Source organism: Molothrus ater, chromosome 16 (genome assembly GCF_012460135.2).
Source record: "Molothrus ater isolate BHLD 08-10-18 breed brown headed cowbird chromosome 16, BPBGC_Mater_1.1, whole genome shotgun sequence".
NCBI classification, from domain to species: domain Eukaryota; kingdom Metazoa; phylum Chordata; class Aves; order Passeriformes; family Icteridae; genus Molothrus; species Molothrus ater.
The window spans coordinates 9,018,076-9,039,088 of record NC_050493.2 but is presented as its reverse complement, the minus strand read 5'-3'; the positions used below and the strand labels follow the sequence as shown (position 1 = coordinate 9,039,088).

The following is a 21,013-nucleotide window of genomic DNA, read 5'->3' as shown; positions in this document are numbered from 1 at the left end:
ATCAGCTCTGCTCAATGCAGCACAAAGTCCATTCAAAGAACTTTACATTGTTGATTGGAAGGAAGCTCTTGGACATGTTTAGGACTGCTTGCTGTTATGTGAACAGAGTTGTACAGCTAAAAGAATTCTTCTAGCCATTGAGGAAAGTGCCATGCATGCTGTTTAAAATCTTAGCCAAAATCACAAAGAACAAAACTAGTTCCAGAAGTGGGGCTACAGGAGTCTTTTCCATTAGTCTAGTTAAGTCTTAAAACTAGCTCAAAATGTCATCCTACATTCCACTAATGGAAAAATGCCAACCCCAGCTTCCAACTATGTCGATGGATTAAATTGTTAGACTTAAAACATGGACTGCATCTGATGGAAGTTTTCTTGTGGTATATAGTGTCTGCTTAAATGGGAACATCATCAGGGATTAAATTATTAGTAACGCCTACAAAAATCTGTTTGGTGTGACTTGTGAGAGTCGCTGGCAGCAACATAATTATTACAGTAGGAGTTTGTGTAGAAAAGAAGCATAAGTGTATACCAAGTTGAGAGGGCTAAGGTCAAATCCTGGCACGTGTTGCTGTAGCTAGTTTGTGTGAGTGGGTGAAGTAAATTTTACATATTCAGCCAAAGTAAGCTTTGAGCAGAATGGATGTTACTGAAGAACTACACAGGAAGTGCAAGTCTCTGTTCATACTTACCTGGGTTGCTCTAGCAGTAGAATTTGTGTGTGTCTTTGGGACAAATCTTTGGGAGCAAAACCAGTTACTAGCTCGAGACAGAAAAGTCTGTAACACATTTTGTTTAATGACTGGTGCTTTAATATAGACCTGGCCTTCACAGGGATGATGAAGACATCCAGAAATCTCACTTGAAGTTCCCTGGGCCTCTGTTCTAGCAAATCCATTATTACTTCCCAAGGTCAAACGCCGCTTTGTTTAGAGCAGGTTCTTGGCCCTCTTTAATCTTAATTAAGTTGTTCGGACCATTTAGTTTACCCCTTCGGATTGCAATTTTTAATTGATAACGCAGGCTAGCCGTGCCCTTGGTGTCACCTGTGCTGTGAGGGGCTGCCAGCGACTCCCACCGCTCACGGCGAGCTGCCCAAGGGGTCGGGGAGCGCTCGCTTGTGAACCATCCCGTGATGGGATCCCTCCACCATGGCCTGGGGATAAATCTGGATTTCTGCTCACGCACCCCGGCACGCTGGGAGCGCTACCGGGAGTCAGTGTTAAAACCAGAACGGTGACGAGTAGAGCTTCCCGCTTCTCTTGCCCGGCTTCATCCCCGCGTACGGGGAGAGAAACGCCCTCTCCGTGCCCCTGCTCGGCTCCTTCGCTCCGCCCGCACCACGGCGCTCCTGGCGCTCCCTGCCCGTTCAGAGGAGCCGCGCGGCGGTGCTGCCCCGTGCCTGCTCAGTGGAGCCGCTCCGAGCCCGCTCAGTGGAGCCGCCCGGCGGTGCCGCCCCGTGCCCTCTCAGTGGAGCTGCCCGGCTCTGTGCCCGCTCAGTGCCGCCGCCCGGCGGTGCGGCCCGGCGGTGCGAGGGGCGGTGCCGCCCGGCGCGGTTTCCGCCCGGCCGCGCAGTTTCCGCCGGAGCGACATGTGGCGGCGCGGGCAGCCGGGACGCGCCGGGCGCGGGGCGAGGCGCCGCTGGCCCCGGTAGCGGGGGCGCGGCCGCCACCGCAAGGCAAGGGGGGCAGCGGGGGGAACCCTCGGGAGAGGAGCCGCGGCTCTGGCGGCTCTCCCTGCCGAGGAAGGGCCCGAGAGGTGCCCCGGGCCTCTGAGCGGTGCTCACGCGGCTTCCCCTCCCCGCAGGCGCCGTGACCATGCTGGGAGCGGACGAGTTCATCAGCTCCCCGCCCAGGAAGACGGTGCGGTTCGGGGGGACCCTGACCGAGATCCTGCTTAAGTACGAAAAGGTGACTGCGGCTTGTCGGGGGCCTGCGCCGCGTCCGGGCTGCTGTTCCTGGGGTCATTCCGTGAGAAGCCTCGTTTCGCCTTACGCAAGACCGTGCCTGAAGGCTTAGGGGAAAAAATTGAAGGTGCTGAGCGTTGTAGGCTTGTGCCAGGCGGTATTGCTGTGCGAGCGAAAAGATTTCCCCCGTGAGTCAACCTGAGTGGCCGGGTGAATGTAAAGCCTGGCTTATGCTAAAGTGTGCACGGGGATCCAGCTGTGTCTGCAGGGAGAGCAGCTGAAAATGAGCCAGCAGCCTCGGTTGTCTTCTGGACAACACCCTGTTACTGCTGCTTCAGCTTTCCTGAGCTGGCTGTCTTGTATTCTTGATGTACCTGCTCAGTACAATAGTTGGTTGTTCAGATACATTGATTTGGTAGTTTGGAAATTGGTAGTTTTTACTGAAGAAAAGAAAAAAAATAAAGTAATTTATTTATTTTTCGTTTCGCCTGCTAGGGTGACACCACAGACTTTGAGTTGTTAAAACATCAGCTGTCAGATCCAGACATAAAGGTAAGACTTTGATAGTCAGGGGTCTGATGATTTAAGGTTCGTCTGTCTGAGTGTAATCACCAGACAAGTCATTCTGGTGCTTACGCTAATCCTTTGCTTAAATTGTATTTAAGAACTTTTTTTTCTTTCCAGAAACCATCAGAATTAAAACCCTAAATGGGGAAAAAAAAGTCTATTTATACATATATGTATATGCAGGATCTTTATAAATGGTATCTCATGCTTACTGACTCTGCTCTACCCTTTGAGTCTGTCTTTGTTCCAGATACCATCTTTTTAGGTCACTGATGCTTGATTATAGAGACACTTCTGTAGATCTGTGGTTTCTGACTTTTATAGCATTAAAGTTGCATTGAATTTTACCTTCTGTTCTCACTAAATCTGGTTTCCTTAGGCAGTAACATACATATGCATTTAGTAGTTATATCCAGAAGTATTGTTTCACAGCTCTTCTGTGTAGCTACAAGTACCTGCCACATTTGCTGTTTCAAGACTTGAATGTCCCTTCTGCTTAAACTACAGCAAAAGAGAAAAGAAAATGATGATAGAATACCATTTCTTTTAAGTTCTGTGTGAGGGAGGTTTCATGCCTTGCTCAGTCTGATTGAAGTCTTCATGGCAGGCTGTTGGTGTAGGACTTGGCATGAATGTATTCTGCATTCAAGAACTTCCATTGGTGAGGGCACAAACTGAAATTCCTTTCATGTTAGTGTGAGAACAATTTCTATTTACAGTCTTAATCTTTGACTTCTAAGGATTTTGCTATTTTCTGCTAATAGGTAGTACTGTTTATTGAAATAGTTACGTGTTTTTTCTGCTTATTTTAAGGATGCCCAGATCATTAATTGGCTGCATGAATTTCGAGCTTCTGTTGCGTATTTGACCAAAGAGCTTGGACAACTGGTCAACATTTTGCTGGTAAGTACCTGTTGGTTTGCTATATGGGAAGATTAAGAGTTTAGTACTCAAAACATCCTTCTCTGACATCTTGATCTTTGTTTACTTCTAGAAGCTGCCATGGTTGAGGAGGAGCCGAGAGGTAGTGGAAGAATATCTGGGCTTTCTTGGCAATCTTGTGTCAGCACAAACTGTCCATCTCAGGCCCTGCCTCCGGATGATCGTGGCGCAGTTTGTGCCCCGTAAGTTACTGCTCTCCTACTCGTCTTTGTTTGCTCATCAAAATCCCTAGATAGAGAACTTCTGTATAAATACAGTCCATAACACAATTAGTTATTGGGTTAATGAGTTTTTTCATGTTGATTGTCATACAGACAGTTTTCTATACCTAGATTTTAGAATATTCTAGGTGCTAATACAGATCCTGTTTTGGAAATGTCTTGGAAATGAATGAACTGTATAATATTTTTACTGCTAAAAACCCAAAAGCTGAAGTATGAGGATCGTGTCAGATGTTCTCAAGAACTTCCTGGTTCTGTAAATAAAACAGTCTTTAAGAAAGTCTTGTGGCTAATTGTGATGTTTTAGTCCCTGTGGAGACTGTTGTTCAGTGTGTTTGCTATTGAATTTGTCCCCTGTAAGATTTATACAATTTTGATGTAATCTCATTTTTTTGCTAGCTCGAATAACCATCAGAGAAGATGATGTGGATATTTCAGATTCTGATGATGATGATGAAAGTGAGTATAAAGGATATAGATACATATGCTGCTGTAGTGCCTTTACTAAAAAAGAATCCAGTGCATGTTGCTCCTTTTTTACAAAATTAATTGAGCTGAGTTCAAGGAAAACATCAAGAACCATCCTTAAATTCCCAAGTCAAAGACTGTCTTGTACTCAAATCAATGGTGTGCTGACCCACTCCTTATTGCTTTGAAACGATTCCTGTTGGTGCAGTATCTGTAGGAATAAGACACATAGGGAAACATTCCTAGCCCTAGATGGTTTCAAAGCCACGGAAAAGTTAGGAGTTGTTTGGTTTCTATTTTATTTACCTCAAGGTACACCCCTGCAAAAGAACATTTTGGCAAATGCAGTTTCCTTGGGAATCTTTCCATTGTGTAGTTGATACGAACTGTTTTTACTGGTTCCCGATTTAGTTTTCTGTAACCAAGTGTGTAAGAATTCTTTTTCTTTCTCTAGACATTTCTGCAAACTTCGACACGTGCCACAGAGCATTGCAAACTGTTGCAAGATACGTTCCTTCGTAAGTACAGAATCCCTTGGGCTTGTGTGCCCTTTCCTTGCAGATTTCAAGCTTGGGAACTGATGGGTTTTTTCCTCTTAATTGGAAGTATAACACTTCATTTCATTGCATGATTTTTCCCAGTATTCAGTAACTGGTAGAATGCTTTACACAAACATGAAGTTTCCGTCAGGCATCAGCAGCTGAAAATCCTGTTAACAGAAATGAGAAGTAGGAAAAGTGTTGGCTTCTGTATTCTATATTCCATAGTGATATTTGAAGTGGCTTCTAACAAGTGCATTGTGAAAGTTTGCCACTTATTGTCTGTCCAGTGATCCTTGCCAAATCACATTTTATACAATTGCTTACCTTAAAATAAAGTTCCTGTGAAATAAGATGTACTTGTTCCAGTACATCTTTAGAGTGCTGGAGTTCAATATTTGCAAACCTATCACTTTTAGGTCTGATTTTTGGTTTTTAATTAATTATAGGACACCACAGTTTCTCATGCCGATACTTGTGGAATTCTTTCCTTTCATTAATAAATCAGAAAGAACTCTGGTAAGAGCTGTGATTATTTATGTTGATTTGTTCATCTGTTTATCTAAATGTATAAATGTTCTGTATAGTAATACAACTGATTTGATGGCAGTCCATGCAGATTTTTTGAAGAATTTGTTATATATATGATAATTACATATATAATAACCATGTACAGGGTCGTGTCTGTTTAGTGTAAGGCTGTCCAAGCATTCTGAGTTCCTTGTGCACAAGCATTGTGCTCATCTTTAATAACATCACCACATATTTTTTCCACTGGATTGCTTTCTTAATCAGTGCGCACCATGGACCTCCTTGATGAGGAGTCTCAGGTTGTCTTGTTTGTTAGTTTATACATTTACTTACTCCTCATTGAACACAATCTGTTTAAACCTATTTCTGTGTCTTTAGGTAACAAATTAAGAAACTTGTTTTCTATAAGTCCTTTGCAGAAATTTGACTTTCTGTTAACACTATTATTGATACAAATTGATTTTGTGTTATAGGAATGTTATGTCCATAACCTGCTGCGAGTTACTGTGTATCTCCCAACTTTGAGGCTTCAGATTCTGGAGCTTATTATTGAAAAGCTGCTGAAGTTGGATGTAAGTTTATTGTGTGTTATCTTTTATGGAAGGTTGGCATTAAGATACACAGAGTAGGAAATGAAATATGCTTCATTTTTAGACTCTTCAAAAAATGCCCTTCTGATCATGGGTATAAACCCAGCCAAATTTATACTTCATTCCCAGGATAAAGATGTTCCCACACCTGAGGGTAACTGTATGGTGTGTGCTGTTACACCCTGCCTGGAGTCTCTGCCAGAGTCCAAATAACTTTCTTGTGGTGATCAGCACTAATGTGAATGTGCTTTTCTTTGTGTGCTTGATTGGTTGTGTCATCTCTTTGAAGTAAAATCCTAAAAAAAGGCAGGAGAGCTAGCACTGTAAATGATGGTGGCTTTTTGCCTCACTGTGTAAGTCTGGGCAGAGCAGATGCTGGGGAGGTAAAAGTTTCAGAAAGTTTGGAATGTTCATTCGTGTATGGCACATCATTCCTTTTTAAAATGTTTATTTAGTTCAGGACAGAATCTAGTGAAGAACTTACTCATGTGGTCATGCCTTTTATATAAATAATAAAATACCCGATTTCATATTATTGTCATGGTTTTATAGACATTAATTTCTTGTTTGCAACTGTAGGTTAGCACTCCACAGCAAGATATTGAAGATGCTGAAGAAACTGCTAATAACTGTGCTAGCGAGGAAAAATCTACAGAGGAGGGACTTTTTGACATGGTTGGTTATCTTGTTCTATTAAATTTTTTTAGTATAATTATCACTCCTGAAGTAGCAATGAACTAAGTGTAGAAATTCATTATTAGTTTGTTGTTACTGCACTGCACACTGCTCTTGAAACCTGAACAGCTGACAAATGATTAATGTGTTCTCATGTATTGACTTATTCATGTAAACACCCAGTGCTACATCCAGCAAATCAATTTCATTATGTAAAAACACAAGCAGCTGTGCAATAAAGCTAGTTAAAGAATTCATGATACTTGGCTTAGTGTGCAAAAATTTCCTTATACTGTATAATGAGATACTGCTTATTAAAAAAAAAAAAGATGAAACTTTAGCATATTGCTGAAAGATAAATTTAGCTTGACTTTTCCTGTAATTGCTGTCTCTGTGATTTGTGTATTTAAAAGCTGCATGTGCCATTTTATCTACCAGGAGGAAGATGAAGACAGAAAAGGCAGCAAAGTTGTCTCTCCCAATATTGAGAGAATGGCCCATCCTCTTGCAGAGCGCCTGGACATCCTGATGACCATCCTGTTCTCATACATTAGAGATGTTTGCCATGTGGATGGTGAGAACACTTGCTCTATAAACAAATTTGTTGTTTTGGTAACAAGTAAGAAACACTTAAGAGGGGTTCTCTCTCTCTGTATTGTGAGATAAAGCAGAATTCTGCCATTAGCAGGCTATAGTTCACATTCCTGCCACTGCCCAGGTGCTGGGAGAGGTACCTACTGGAGTAGGGTATAAATGTTATTATCATTTGCTCTACTTGAGTGTTAGAATTATGGATCCTTTCAACATCATGAAGACTGGAAGTAGATCAAAACAACCAGACACATCAATCAATTGCCTTTGTTACAGGAGAAAAAAGAATAAAGAAATATCTTTCACTGTTATGTACTAAGGGTTTGAATTCTTCAGATTTATATATTTAAAGCAATATTTAGAAACCATTATGCTGTATCTTCTCCACATAAGTCAGGTGATTTATTTGTGTTTTTTTCTTGCTCTTTTAAGCTAACACATTATTGCAAATTTTGCATGTCTAGCAGCTTTATATATGTGCACACTCACACAGAGAGATTCTTCATTTACACCACCTTAGAAAGCAGTAGAATTGTACCTGGATTTTTGGATGTCAGATAAACTGTGAAGTCAGGTTGACAGTTTTTCTTTACATATTCTTACTGGTGTAGAAAGATATAAATACCACTTCTGCAGCATGAGGGCAGGGAAAAACCCCTGAAATGTTTCATTTTGTTCTGTTGCTTTGTTGTGTAGGCAAGCTTGACATCAGCAACACGAAGGATTTGTATCGGGATCTGGTTTCTGTTTTTGACAAGCTCATTTTACCAACCCATGCTTCGTGTCATGTACAGTATTTCATGTTTTACATCTGTAGCTTTAAACTGGTGAGTAAAAACTGGTTTTAAAATGCAGTGTCCTCTGTCATTTCTGCATCTTTGTTTTGGTTTTTTTTTACAAAACAGTTTTCTCTGCTGTAATTCTACTCTGAAGATAGCAAGTACATTCAGGATTCATTAATATCTTCACTTTCTTTTTCTTCTCTGTTACTCCTTTCTTTTTCTTTATGAGATACTGCTTGTTAAAAAAAAAAAGATGAAATTTTAGCATATTGCTGAAAGATAAATTTAGCTTGACTTTTCCTTTAAGAGCTTTATGGCTCTTCCCATGTTGTTCATAAACCACTTAGAGATGGAATCTTAGCAAGTGTGAAGGAACAAACATGGTTAAAACTGATCTCTTTGACAAGAATCAGTTGGACTCTTGCACCCAGGACATGGGATGCAAGTTTCTTCAGCATCCCAAAACTATTGCAGAGATTCTGTCTCTTAGGTCTTTGATTTGAAAATCGTGTCTGCTGTTAGTTGTTCCCCCAACCTCCATTGTCCCACCTCTCTCAACAAACTGTTCTTTCTTTTATAACTGAGTATAGAAAAAGACACAGAAATGAGTGCTCTTCCATCATGTGTAGGTGTGGTTATTTACTGCAGTTATGGGTAGATTTTTGTAATGGTTTAGTTATGGGAATAATGGGAACTGAGAAATAATAGGAATGTCTTGCTTAAACAGTGTCATCTCACAATGTCTGTGTATCTTTTTTTCCAGGGGTTGGCTGAAGCATTTTTAGACCATCTTTGGAAGAAACTGCAGGATCCAAACAATCCTTCAGTAATCAGGCAGACTGCTGGGAGTTATATTGGCAGCTTCTTGGCAAGAGCTAAATTTATTCCCATTGTGTAAGTTTTCACACATGAACAGAACCAAACGATTCATGCTATTGTGGTGCTTAAGTAGAGAATTGGTCTTCTATTCCCACTGCTTTGTCAGTAATCCTGAATCAAGAGTCTTGTTTGTCCTTTCAACAATATTGGTTCAGTATTGTCTTGAAGCTTGAAAACACATACAGGATGCAGGCTGATGATTTCTGAGGTTCATGACTTGCTGTTTTGGGCTTCACTAACCAAGAAGTGCTGAGCAGGGGTAGGTTGTGCTGACTTCAGGCAGTCATAGATTCCCAGTGTATCTGATGTTTTCAGTACCCAGTGTTAGGCACTTTCTGCAGGCTCTGGAACAGGGAGATCATTTGTTCTACTGTTTTGATAGAGAATGGTTAAAATGTCTTCCTTTTTATGTACACTTTCTATATTTTTGTGCTGTTCAGGGAGGGTGTGGTGACTTCAACATTGGAGTTAGTTGGATATTGGAATTACCTGCTGGACATGGGAGGCATTGCTCTGTATTACCTGTAACCAAAAATTCTGGTTGTTTACTGTGTGTTCATGGATTCATCTCTTCTGGCATCCTGTCCTTTCACTGTTTGGGGTTTTCAGTGCTGATTGATTCATTTTATGCTGAGATAAAGGAGAAAGCTTGTAACAGAATCATTCCTTTACAAAGAGATTTTCTTACTGATGTTCTTATAATCACTGAGATTCTTGAATATTTGTTGAACATCTTTTCTACACCATTTCAGGTGTTATTTTTTACACTTCTTTTTTCTCCCTGCACTACAGTACAGTAAAAGCATGTCTGGATCTTCTGGTGAACTGGCTGCATAAATACATTGATAATCAGGATAAAGGAGCTAATGCCTACTGTGATGTAGCTCTCCATGGGCCATTCTATTCCACGTGTCAGGCAGTGTTCTATACACTTATTTTCCGTCATAAACAACTTCTGGATGGAAATTTAAGGAAAGGTGAGCATCTTAGGTTTGAAAGGATTCATTAGAAGTTTTACTGTTACTGTGTTTTATAGTGGTCAATTCAGTCAAGTATCTGATGGCAAATTTATCTTGTTGTGCTCTAAATAGAATGAGGTGGCTTGTACACATGTTGGGGCCAGACCTCTACTGTGAGAGTGCCCCAGGATGTGCTTCTGTGGTGGTGTTGCAGAGTGAGGCATGTCACACTGGAAATTCTTAGCAACTGAGTTCAGTTTATATGATACCTAATTTATATTTGCTAATTGTTCTTATTTTGAAGGTCTGTCGTATCTGCAGAGTTTAAATTTTGAGCGCATTGTCATGTGTCAGCTAAACCCCCTGAAGATTTGTATCCCTTCTGTTGTCAACTTGTTTGCTGCCATTACCAGGTACCTGCTCATTTACTTCAGTAAAGTTTGGTACAGGTGTTGTGTGTATCTAAAACCAGCACAGGGTTTTGTTAGGCAGAGTCTCGAATATTACCTGAGACATAATACTGCCCATATTGATTAGGGATAAGTTTATTGATAGGTGAATTTCAATGGAATCCTGCAGTCCTATGAAATGGATTGCTCTGTGTTGGAGCCAGTGTGTTTGTACTTGGAATAAAGTTTATAGGGGCTTAGAGGAAGAAAACAGACTCCTTACCTTGTGACTATCTTGCTAACTCTTAGTAACAGCTGGAAAATGGAAGATAGAAGTGATATTTGTTCAAAAATAACTTTGTGTTTTCATACCATCCATCTGAAAATCTTGCTTTGGGTGTGCTGGAAATGCTTATCTTTTCTTTATTCCCTTTTTTAAAGGAAATACCAGTTGGTGTTCTGCTACACAATTATAGAGAGGAACAACAGGCAGTTCATCCCCGTTGTGCGGAGCGGCACCGGGGGCGACCTTGTGCAGACCTGCACCAACCCCCTCGACAGCTTCTTCCCCTTTGACCCCTACATACTCAAAAGGTAGACTTGAAAAGTGAACAACACTCCTTCGTGCCTTCTAGAAAATAATGAATACAACCTGTAGCAAACTGTCAGTCTTTCTGCTGTTCACTTTCCTCCCTGATCCTTTGTACCTTTCATATTCTGCATTTTAACCAGATTGTCAAAGATTTAAATTAAAATGTACCCCTACTGTGAATACAATAACTCATTCTTTGCTTTGCTTCCTCTCTCAGATCAAAGAAGACCATTGATCCTATGTATCAGTTCTGGGAAGAGCTGAGTGCTGAAGATCTTGAGGATCTGAAGAAACCCATTAAAAAGGTAATCTTCCCTGATCCAAACACAGTTCAGCTATCAGCTGCTTTTATTGCAGAATATTTTTTTAAGTAGATAAGAGTACACTATACATTTAGGGGAAACTGAGACTGAAATTTGGAAGCTTTAGGAATTGATCCATTCTTGCCTTGGGAGCACTTTTCCCTCTCCTGCAGCACAGGAGCCATCTGAAAGCTTTTTGAATGTGTTCAGAAAATGGACATGATGATGTCACTGGGAAATCCACCCTGTAGATGTCATTCAGTTCCCATATTTCATAATCAGAGTACATCAAATTCTCTTAGCATTCCAAGTGGTTGTAGCAATCACAGTGGAAATCCAGGTCTCTATTAAGATTTGACAGTATCTTCCCATTCTCACTGATCCTTTTAAATTTTTGCAGGGTACTTCTGAAGATGAAGACGATGACTTTTTAAAAGGAGAAACTCCTCAAAATGATGGTGTGGTTGAAATTGCACCAAATTCTTACGAGTCCAACACGCGGAGCCCTGTGAGCAGCATTGGCTCCCCTGCAGACTGTTACGTGCCATACCCACTGTGACATGGGCAACCAGAAGGGAAAGTGTGGAATAGGTTGAAAATTGTGTGCAATGTTTTGCTCTGGAAAGAGACTTGAGCTCAACTTTCCAAACTGGCAAATGTTTTAAGTAACTACATTTAAGAAAAATTACTGTTTCTTAGTCATCAGATTTCTACAGATATGTTAAAAGTTATATGTTGCTAGAAAAGCTTAGAGAATAAATAGGGTGATATTTTACAAATTTCACATTGAAATGGTTTTTATGACTTAGAAGGATTTTTTAATAGTTTTTTCCAGCTCTTCAAAACTTCATTTACTAATGTTTCTCTACAAGGTTTTATATATCAGGGGTGAAATTCTGGTGTTTCTTCCTGCAGATTTGTGTGGGGACCAGAATTCCACTGTCAGTGTTCCAACTCTGATGACTCTTCTTGAGCTGGTTTCACAGTAATGGTGTAATCTCTTGTCCTAGGTTGCCATTTTTTGGCACCCAATGTGAGGCTTGAGAAATCGGAAACAATCTGTACTGATTGCATTTGGATTTCACTTACTCTGTACTGGGACAAAGCAGTCAGTAGCCACGTTGCTTGAAGCTGCTTTCTAGAGGGACCGCTTTGGAAGTTTCCTCCTAAATTTGCCCTAAAGCAGATCTCTCAATAGGCAGGGCACGAATCCAGTCTGGCAGTGGTTCTTCCACACACATCTCTTCAGCTTTTCCTGTCTGTAGAGCCATGCTTGGTGAAGCCACTTGCTAGTGGGAAGTGTGCTCAGACAGAAAGCATTATCCTGGAATCTGTAGCTGACACACACCTTTCCCAGCTAGGAAAGTTCAGACATGTGAAAGTGATGGTTGTTGGAAGTGTTGAAAATGAGGGAGTAGCTGAATGTATTATTTGTAGATAGTTTTCTTGGGATGCTTGTGAAGCACTTCAAGACAGATATTTATTTGCCAGATTTGAAGTTTATATGTGAATGCTTAAAATAGAAAAAAAAAATTCTTCCCTTGTGGTAAGGACGTGATGGTGTCAGTGGTGTCCTTGTGTTGTCCGTGTGTCTGTCAGTCAGTGTAGAGTTTCTCTACAGAGGTTTCTTGTCTTCTTTCCATGGTTGCTGGCTTTTAGATTTGAGTAAGAATATAAACAATGGGAAAAAAATAAATGCTATTCGTGTAACATTTAGTTGAAAATTTTATGTATTTAAGACTAAACTCCAGTTGCCCTTCTTTAGAACTTGGAGGCTTTCAAGACAGCATTTTTATTTGGAGCCAATAAAGTTTGGTGCAAGAGTGCAATTCTTAACATCCTTGAGAAAACCACATGTCTGTATGTAACTGAGGTGCCCTCTCTGGAGCCTGACTTCTCAAAGTTGGGGTGTTCATTCTGACAGATTGCAGAAATGAGTTTGGGAATGACACTGCAAAATTGTATAAACTGAGAAGTTTTGGTTTTAATTGTAGTCCTCTTTATTGTCAGTCCTGAGTAATAAACAATAGATTTCCTTCTAAAATAGTTGCATTTTCTCCTGGCACAAAAGAACCCTCACGTCAACAGCAGGGAAGACATCCTTTAAAAGATGCCCTTCAGACACTACTTCCAAAATGAGGGTGTGTAAAACTTGTCCAGTTGTAGTACTGGGTATGTGATTCAGGAGCTTCCATGTATCATGAAAAACAAAAAAAAAACCCCGTAAGTGTAATGTGCAGACATTGAACTGTCTGTACTGAAGTTACACAGTTTTGTTTTAAGTGTTTCTGGAACCTTTGCTCTGACAGCTCTGGTTTTCTCCGTGTAATGGCAGGCAGGTGTGCTGGCAGGTGCTGGTGCTTTGCTAAAGAGACTTTGTAAATACCAACAGCTGTGAGAAGTGTTCATCCTGAGGTGCAATTTTGTTTCACATGAGAAATGCAATGTATCTTTTGAAGAAAGCATTTATTCTACTATAGAATCATAAAGTCATAGAATGGCCTGGGTTGGTAGGGACCTTAAAGATCACCTAGTTCCAACCAGCCTGTCACTGGCAGGATCACCTTCTACCAGGCCAGTTTGCTCAGAGCCCAATGCAGCTGGGCCTGGAACACTTCCAGGGACAGTTTATTTCTGTGAAATTGGATGGAAAGGCTGAGCTGGGGTCCTGGGCAGTGGCTGTCTCTGGGCTGTGGGCAGGCTGGGTGCCTGGCTGTCCACATTCCCTGCAGGGTGAATTAACTCTGCTGCTACCATCGTTATTCCCCGTAGTATCTTCCACAGACAGCTGGAGGAAAAAAACCCTGATCTTTGAGGAAAAACAGTTTTCTTTGGGATTGTCTGAAAATCCAACTTGTGGTTGCTGGGGCAGAGGATGGTGGTGTGGGGATTAGCCTCTTCTCCCAAGCACCCAGTGGTAGAACAAGGGGATATAACTTTAAACTGTGCCGGGGGAGGTTTGTGTTGGACGTTGGGAATGATTTCTTCACAGAGAGGCTGGAATGAGACATTGCAATGGGCTGTCCATTGGATGGTGGAGTCACCGTCCCTGGAGGAATTTAATGCCAGGCTGGATGTGGTCCTCAGTGCTATGGTCCAGTGACACAGTGGTGTTCAGATAGAGGTTGGATTCCATGATCTCAGAGGTGTTTTCCAGCCTCAATAATTCAGTGATTTGTAAATTTGTGGCTTTATAACTGTTATTATTTCATACCGCAACTTAAGGATGCCCCGCAGCGGCCGGGGAATCTCTGCAAGGTTACCGAGTTAAAGTCGTCAGGCGGGGCCGCCGAGGCCGGGCGCGTTTCCCTCAGCCCCGGGGCGGTTCCGCGGTGCCCGGGCCGGGCCCAGCCCCGGGGCGGTTCCGCGGTGCCCGGGCCTGGGCCCAGCCCCGGGGCGGTTCCGCGGTGCCCGGGCCGGGCCCAGCCCCGGGGCGGTTCCGCGGTGCCGCGGGTGGAGCGGCGGCCGCGCTTTCCCAGCGCCCTGCGCGGCGCCGCCCGGCCCGGCCCGGCGCGGCCTGCGGAGGGAGCGCGGAGCCGCCTCCGGGCCCGGGCCCGCCGCTCGCCGAGATGCCGCTGCTGGTTAACGGAGCGCGGGTGGACTTGGCCCGGCCCACGGGGGACATGATCCGCGCCCACCCGCACCTCGAGGTGAGGGAAGCGGGAAGGGGCCCCCGTGGGGAGCCGCGGTCGCGGCCGGCGGGGCGGGTGGCGGAGCGGGGCGGCCTCGGGGTGAAGCGGCCCGGGGTAGGGGTGGCCCCGACCCCGACCCCGACCCCGACCCCGACCCCGACCCCGACCCTGCGCGTTCCCAGCGCTCTGGCAGCGGAGAGCCGCGGGGCGATGAAAAATAAATAAATCGGTGTCGGCGGAGGGGCTCAGCCGTACCGGTGCGGGTGCCCCGCGGGGCTGGGCGGGCGCTTTCTGTGTGAAATGACAAAAACTGGCGATAAAAAGGAAGGTGGGCACTCTGAGGAAGGTGCTGACCTTGCTGCCAGGGTGTAAATGTTATAATCCTAGCGGTGAGTGCGAGCCAGGACTGTGAGCAGAGCTGTTTCCCATCAGGTGGTGTTTCTTTACAGACCCTGAGATTATGCAGAAAACCAGGGCAAATTTGATAAAGCTGTGAAGTGTTTTTTGAGCCCAGAATGGGAATTGACTTTGTCCCCAGCAGGTCTGTGAGGAAGCACTGCAGTAGTCATAGCCCAGGAATCCGGGTTTTCCACACACCAATCGAGCTAATAAACAACAGTATTTTGATAGGTGCAAAATAAATGTTCTGAAATGTGGCAGCAGAAGACTGAAACTTCTGTATTTCAAGTTTCCTGTTGTGATTAAACTTCCAAGATCAGTTCTGGTATTATCTAATGTAATGTTTTCCCAGTTCAAAAGCTGTTTATTGTGCCTCCATTTTATGGTCCATATAACAGGGTAAAGGTGGTTTGTAACTCTCTGGAATTATGAGATTTAACTATTAACTTGGTCACTGTTAGGAAAGCATAAAACTTTCAAAATTCAGAATACTCTGTAATACAAAACACAGAAAATTCAGAATACTCTGTAATAATACAAAACACAAGTATTTATCTCTGAGCTGGGTCCCTTTGCTTTTCAGAGGTGATGTTTCTGTGAAGTAATGGATACACCTGAGAATTCAGCCACTGTAGTATCTGTTATAATTTGTAGTATTTGTTATCATTTATCTTTAGGAAAAGGCAAAACTTCTGAGAAGTCAGCCAGCTCAGATCGTGGAACCCAAAGGCCTTCTCTATGTCCAGCAGAGAGAGTTTGCAGTGACTACCCCTAAAGATGGTGTGTAGGAACAGAAACTTTTCTTCTTGTACTGAAGCAGTGATTGTGAGAGCTGAGTTCTTACAGTGTTTTCCTCCTTTAAAATAGGTTCTGTTTCCATTCTTGGATCAGATGATGCCACTACCTGCCACATAGTTGTGCTCCGACACACAGGTATCTCTAGAGGACCTCCAGAGCAAAGCTGTACCCCTGAAATAAGGAATTAGTGCCGGTTTATGTGGCATTAATAAAATAAACTGCAGTTACATTAATACAAACCTGATTCCCCAAAAGTCGCATAATGTGTTAACTAAAGACTCGCTCAGAGTTGGTGTGTTCAGTGTGAGAGATTCTGTGCTCTCCTCACTCTGTGAGCAGATTTTAACTTGCTCTGCTCCTGTGGCCAGGGGCATTGCAGCCCTGGGCTGTGTCCAGCAGTGTGGCAGAGCAGGGTTTGGATGTTTCAGGGGTAGAATTTGTGTGTGTGTGGATTTCTGACATTAGAGATGTTGCCTGCTAAGGTGTTCCCTCCTGTTAAGAGGGCACGTGTACCCTCACAGGAGCTGTGCTGGTTTATAATGGCCCGTGCAGACGGTGGTGCCTCGCCCCAGTCACATCCCCTGCGGAGGGGGGCGAGGCCGCTGGGCAGCTCTCCCTGCACAGTGGGACTGCCCCGCTTGGTGGCTCTGTCACCCAGTCCCTGTCGTGTGCCCTCCCAGGCAGCGGAGCCACGTGCCTGACCCACTGCGACGGCTCGGACACCGAGGCCGAGGTGTCGCTCATCATGAGCTCAGTGAAGTCCTTCTCCAGCTCCACGGGCTGTGGCAGGTCAGCTCTGCTCCCTTCCTCTTCTGCTTCTCTCCAAGGTTCCTGCAGCTGCTGTGGAGGGGAGTTGGGAGGGGTTTGTGCTGGGTTCAGACAAGGGAATTGTGCAGGAAGCACCTCTTGATCAGCACCGCATGCAAAGTGAAAATCATTTCCTTGGTGATGATTTTGGGGGTGTTTTTAGCAGTCGTTCAAGCATGGTTCTGTTCTGAAGAGTGTCTCTGTAAATGCCACCATGAGGGTTGTGTTTACTGTTTCCCATTTAACTTTGTTCCAGATTTGCAAAATTTTCCCTATAACTGGCTTTTGGTTCATATTATATTTTTCCCTTCAGAGTATTTGTAAATTCTTTTCAGCATCTGTATCAGGGAATTTTGTAAGTCCACATTAAAAAAAATGGTGTGAAGGATAGGATAGGACAGTGGGTGAAAAGCTCTGAAACAGAATTTAGTAGACAAGCTTCTTTCTGGATGTGGAGGGTTTTGCCCCTGTGGTTTGGTAAGAACAAAAACTAGCTCATGAACTTAGATTCATGATTTGTAAGGATTTTACATAGACACTGCTTAGAGAAGAACCCTGCTGCATGTCCAGAATAGTCGTGAGGAGTTCATGGGAACAAAAATCTTCAAGTTTAATTAACTGAAAGGTTAATTAACAAAGTTCAGTCCAAACCAGAGGTGCCAGAGATACCCTTGGGATAGCATTGCATGTATTTAATGCCTCTTCAAGCTTGTTCCTGTGCCACTTCCTGGGTGATAATCCTTGAAGTTTTCAAAATGGAATTATTATAACTTGCTGTGTAATGCAAACCAGCTTGGTGCATGTGATTGCAATAAGTGAGGCTTCTGTAATGATTGCTTTGCAGTTTGGGCTGGGGATTATTTTGTAAAGATACTCATTTTGAGATGTCTTTTTAATTGCTGTTTCCTGTTATTCCATCTCTGTTAGGCTGGAAGTGCACCTAGTTGGAGGTTTCAATGATGATAGGCAGTTATCACAAAAACTTACTAATCAGCTTCTTAGTAAGTTCACGTTTTTTGCACTCTCATGTCCAAAAAAAAAGTTTTGGGTGGAGTTTGTTTGTAGTCCGAGTCCACAGTCATTTACTGGAAAGAAGTGTGGATTCACATGAAGGGTCTTTTTCTCTGCCTGAGAATTGGTGTGGAGAGGGGCTGGACTGCTGGGGCTTGCCCATGCTCAGTGCCTGGGCCACAGGTCTGATCCTGTCACTGCTCCCTGGCTCACACTTGGCTCTGGAGAGTTGGGTGCAGTTCAGCTGGGCTTTGATTCCTGCTCATCTTCTTGGGATCATGGGCAGGTGTTGTCACTCTCCCAGTCTGTACATGTGGATGATTCATCAGTTACCATTTAGTTCATACCTTAATGTGATGAGGTAAAATTTAATTATTGTTTGGAATTGTCTGATGAAAAATGTCAGGTCTTTTATAAAATCCATATTCCAGAGGAGTGATGGCAGTGCTTCACTCACAATTGGAAGTGTAAAGTACCTGCTTGCCTGGGAGTGCTCTGGGTGTGCTTTTGTCACTTTGTCACTTCTGGAGAGGCCTCTGCCCCACTGGAATGGGGAGGGGGCAGGGATGGGGCAGGTGTCAGGATAGGAGGGAGGGGTTTGAGGGGGTAAACAAAAAAGGAAAACCAAAGACCCTGGCTTGCAGCCTTGTGGCTATGACACCTGATGGGTGTTTTGTGTAATGTGAGAGTTCTGTGCAGAACAAAGTATTTTGGTTAACTTACTTTAACCTTCTGATTTTCATGCATCAAGGTACAATTTGAATCAGTAATGCTGTATTGCTATCAGAACTTAAAAGAGGGGTTTTTTTCTGGTGTTTGGGATGGTGAAATGCAGAACTAATTTACAGTTGATGAAAGACTGGGTTTGCTCACTATCTATTTAACATTTTAGGAAAAAAACATTTAAATATAACCTGCTAAATGTAGAGCAGACCAGAGCAGAGCTGATGTGATGCCAAAGCTAAACCAGTGTCAGTAGGAGAAAGTGGCAGAGCACTTTCTTAGCAGATTTTTGCTGTTACAAACGGCCTGTCTCTGTAAATTCCTGTTAGTTTGAAGCAAATGTGCAGAAGCCTGTTTGCAGTGTTCTGGGGCAGGGGTTCAGTGTGTGCCCCTCAGCCCCAGACAGCAGTGCCCTGCCCCCCCTCACTGACATTTTTGCTCTCCTTGTCATCACAGGAGCGTTCGACCTCCAGCCAGAGGATGTTCATTTAGTAACTTTCTGTGTGACAGGTAAGAAAATGTTCCCTTGGGTTTGGAAGTACCTTTCCTGAAATAAAAGGGCAGGGAACTTCTCAGACATGGCTTTTGCTCTGTCCTGTCACAAAGAACAGCACAAATCCTCCATACTGATGTGTAATTTTCAGTTTTGCTGCTGCACTGCAACCAGCTCATAGTCATGGCCAGGTTATTGTGGCACATATATCCCAAGAAACAGGGGTTTTTCCCCTCTAATTGTCCTGGCAGAAGCAGCTGGCTGGAGCTGCTGTTCTGTTAGGAGACAGCTCCAAGTCTCACGTGTGTTGTTACTGACCTCTGCCTTCTTTTCCACATTTCATTTCATTTTCCTTGGCTTTTTCTATCTTATGCAACATCAGATCTCTTGCTATCCAATAACATACAATTAAATAAATGCTGCTCAGCCTAAAATCCAAAGCCCTACAAGTTTGACTTCTTTTTCTTGATTACAGAACTAAATGACAGAGAAGAACAAGATATTCACTTTCCAATAATTTATGGGATAGGTGAGTCAGTTAAATTAGAATTGAATTTTCTTTTGGTCCCTGGATTACTTTTCAGATTCCAATAGTAAATGGACTGCTTTTAATGGGTGAGAAAAGTCCACCCTAAAAGTTGCACAACGGCTGTCAGAGGCATAGGCAAAAATGCTTTTCTTGTGATGCCACAGCTGGGAGATGCACACATGAAGAGGCTGTGTACAAATGCAAACAGATTTCTTCCTTTTACTGCTCTTAAAAGCTTATCAGCATTGAGCTACTGCACTAAATTTATGCTTAGAATTTAATCTTCTTCTCTTTGATTACTCAGTGTTTTTTTCTAATTAGTTCACTCATCTCTGGAATATTGTAATGCTGCCTAAGGAAATTAAGTAGAAATGTACTGTCACAGGCTTGGGGTCTGAGAAATAAAAATGTGTGATGGGTTCTGCAGTTCTGCAACAGTTTTGTTAGGTACATGGTCATTGTAAAGAAGTGCCTCAAAACAATTATTTCTTACTATATTTAATCTCTATTTCCTACCAGCTGTGAATGTTAAAACAGCAGAGATCTTCCCTGCAACCTTCCCAGTAAAAGGGCCGGATGAGGATCTGCGTTCAGCCCACACTTTAACAGGAGCACCAGTGAGTAAAAAGGGTGGTGAAAATGGGGAGACCAGGCAGGGGCAATGAGACATCCAAAGTCTGAGGAGAAGATCCTTTGGTGGCTCTGTGTTCGTGGTCACCATTTCACTCTGTGTGTGTTGGAGTAGCAGTGTCAGGGCTGAGCTGGGCCAGGCTGAGGGGAGCTCTCCCTGTGTGGGGCAGCCCTGGCTGCCTCTGCAGCCTCCTCTGTTCTTGCAGCTGACCAACATCTACGATGCCAAGACAGAACAGCTCCGGATTGGGCCTTATTTCTGGGGGCCTTTCCCACATGTGGATTTCTGGCTAGAACAAGATGATGCACAGATTTTACAGGTACATGAAATGAACTGGTTGGGGCTTTTTTGTCTTCTAGCTGAGTAGAGAGAGGGGTGGTACACTTTGTCAAAACTTTTCCCAGTGCACTGCTGTACCTGGGAGGGTGGGGAGTATCCTTCTAGAGGGGAGGATAATGAGAACATTGTATCCTGAATGTCAAGCAGCTCTTGCTCCCATCTTCTTTTTCAGAACCTTTCCACGTCACCCCTGGCTGAGCCCCCCCACTTTGTTTCCCACATTAGATCTACATTAACATTTCTAAAAGAACATCCATTTCCATCTCGGTCCCTGTTTCCTGACAGGAAGCCTCGAATCTACAAAAAAAATGAAGAAGGGTTGTGGGAACAGGTTTGTTCTGACAAAATCTAACCTGGAACTCACCCCCACAATTGCTTTAAGGAAATACAACTTGCAGGAAGAGCAATTTGTTGCAAATAGCATATTGCTGGTCACAAATACCAATGTTCCTGTGCTTTTCAAAATAAAATATTTTGATAGAAGTAACTTGCTTTTTCTGCATTACTTATGTAGAAATCAGGGTTTCTTTGAAGTAAGAATTTGGCTTTGTTTAGGTTCTGTTGCTCCAGTGCAGTAATTTGATGGGCAGGTAGAGGTGGCAATGCTGGAGACTGACAAGGTGAGTCACTGCACTGCTATGCACTTCATTAAATAATCTGGCACACACAAGGAAAGAAAGAGTTTGCTGGAATCTAGCAAGTGTCCTTCAACAATAACTTA

The 21,013-nt window shown here is 43.2% G+C and overlaps 2 protein-coding genes across 2 annotated transcripts; both read left to right on the top strand.

The window, feature by feature from the left end:
* Positions 1-1,558: 1,558 nt before the first annotated feature.
* Positions 1,559-12,974, top strand: RRN3 (RRN3 homolog, RNA polymerase I transcription factor). The gene is made up of 18 exons (XM_036392459.2): positions 1,559-1,675; positions 1,804-1,907; positions 2,399-2,455; positions 3,284-3,373; positions 3,465-3,594; positions 4,033-4,092; positions 4,556-4,619; positions 5,090-5,159; positions 5,645-5,743; positions 6,341-6,436; positions 6,875-7,010; positions 7,724-7,854; positions 8,573-8,703; positions 9,481-9,665; positions 9,952-10,060; positions 10,478-10,630; positions 10,846-10,933; positions 11,331-12,974. Exons 2-18 carry the CDS (start codon positions 1,815-1,817, stop codon positions 11,487-11,489), a joined length of 1,851 nt encoding a protein of 616 aa, XP_036248352.1. The 5' UTR covers positions 1,559-1,675; positions 1,804-1,814; the 3' UTR covers positions 11,490-12,974.
* A 1,450-nt stretch (positions 12,975-14,424) lies between these two features.
* NTAN1 (N-terminal asparagine amidase) lies at positions 14,425-20,779 on the top strand. Its single transcript, XM_036392151.1, has 10 exons — positions 14,425-14,580; positions 15,639-15,741; positions 15,829-15,894; positions 16,440-16,548; positions 17,494-17,567; positions 18,757-18,810; positions 19,269-19,322; positions 19,842-19,939; positions 20,159-20,272; positions 20,465-20,779. The coding sequence occupies exons 1-10, from the start codon at positions 14,500-14,502 to the stop codon at positions 20,642-20,644; spliced, it is 933 nt and encodes a 310-aa protein (XP_036248044.1). The 5' UTR covers positions 14,425-14,499; the 3' UTR covers positions 20,645-20,779.
* The last annotated feature ends 234 nt before the right edge of the window (positions 20,780-21,013 follow it).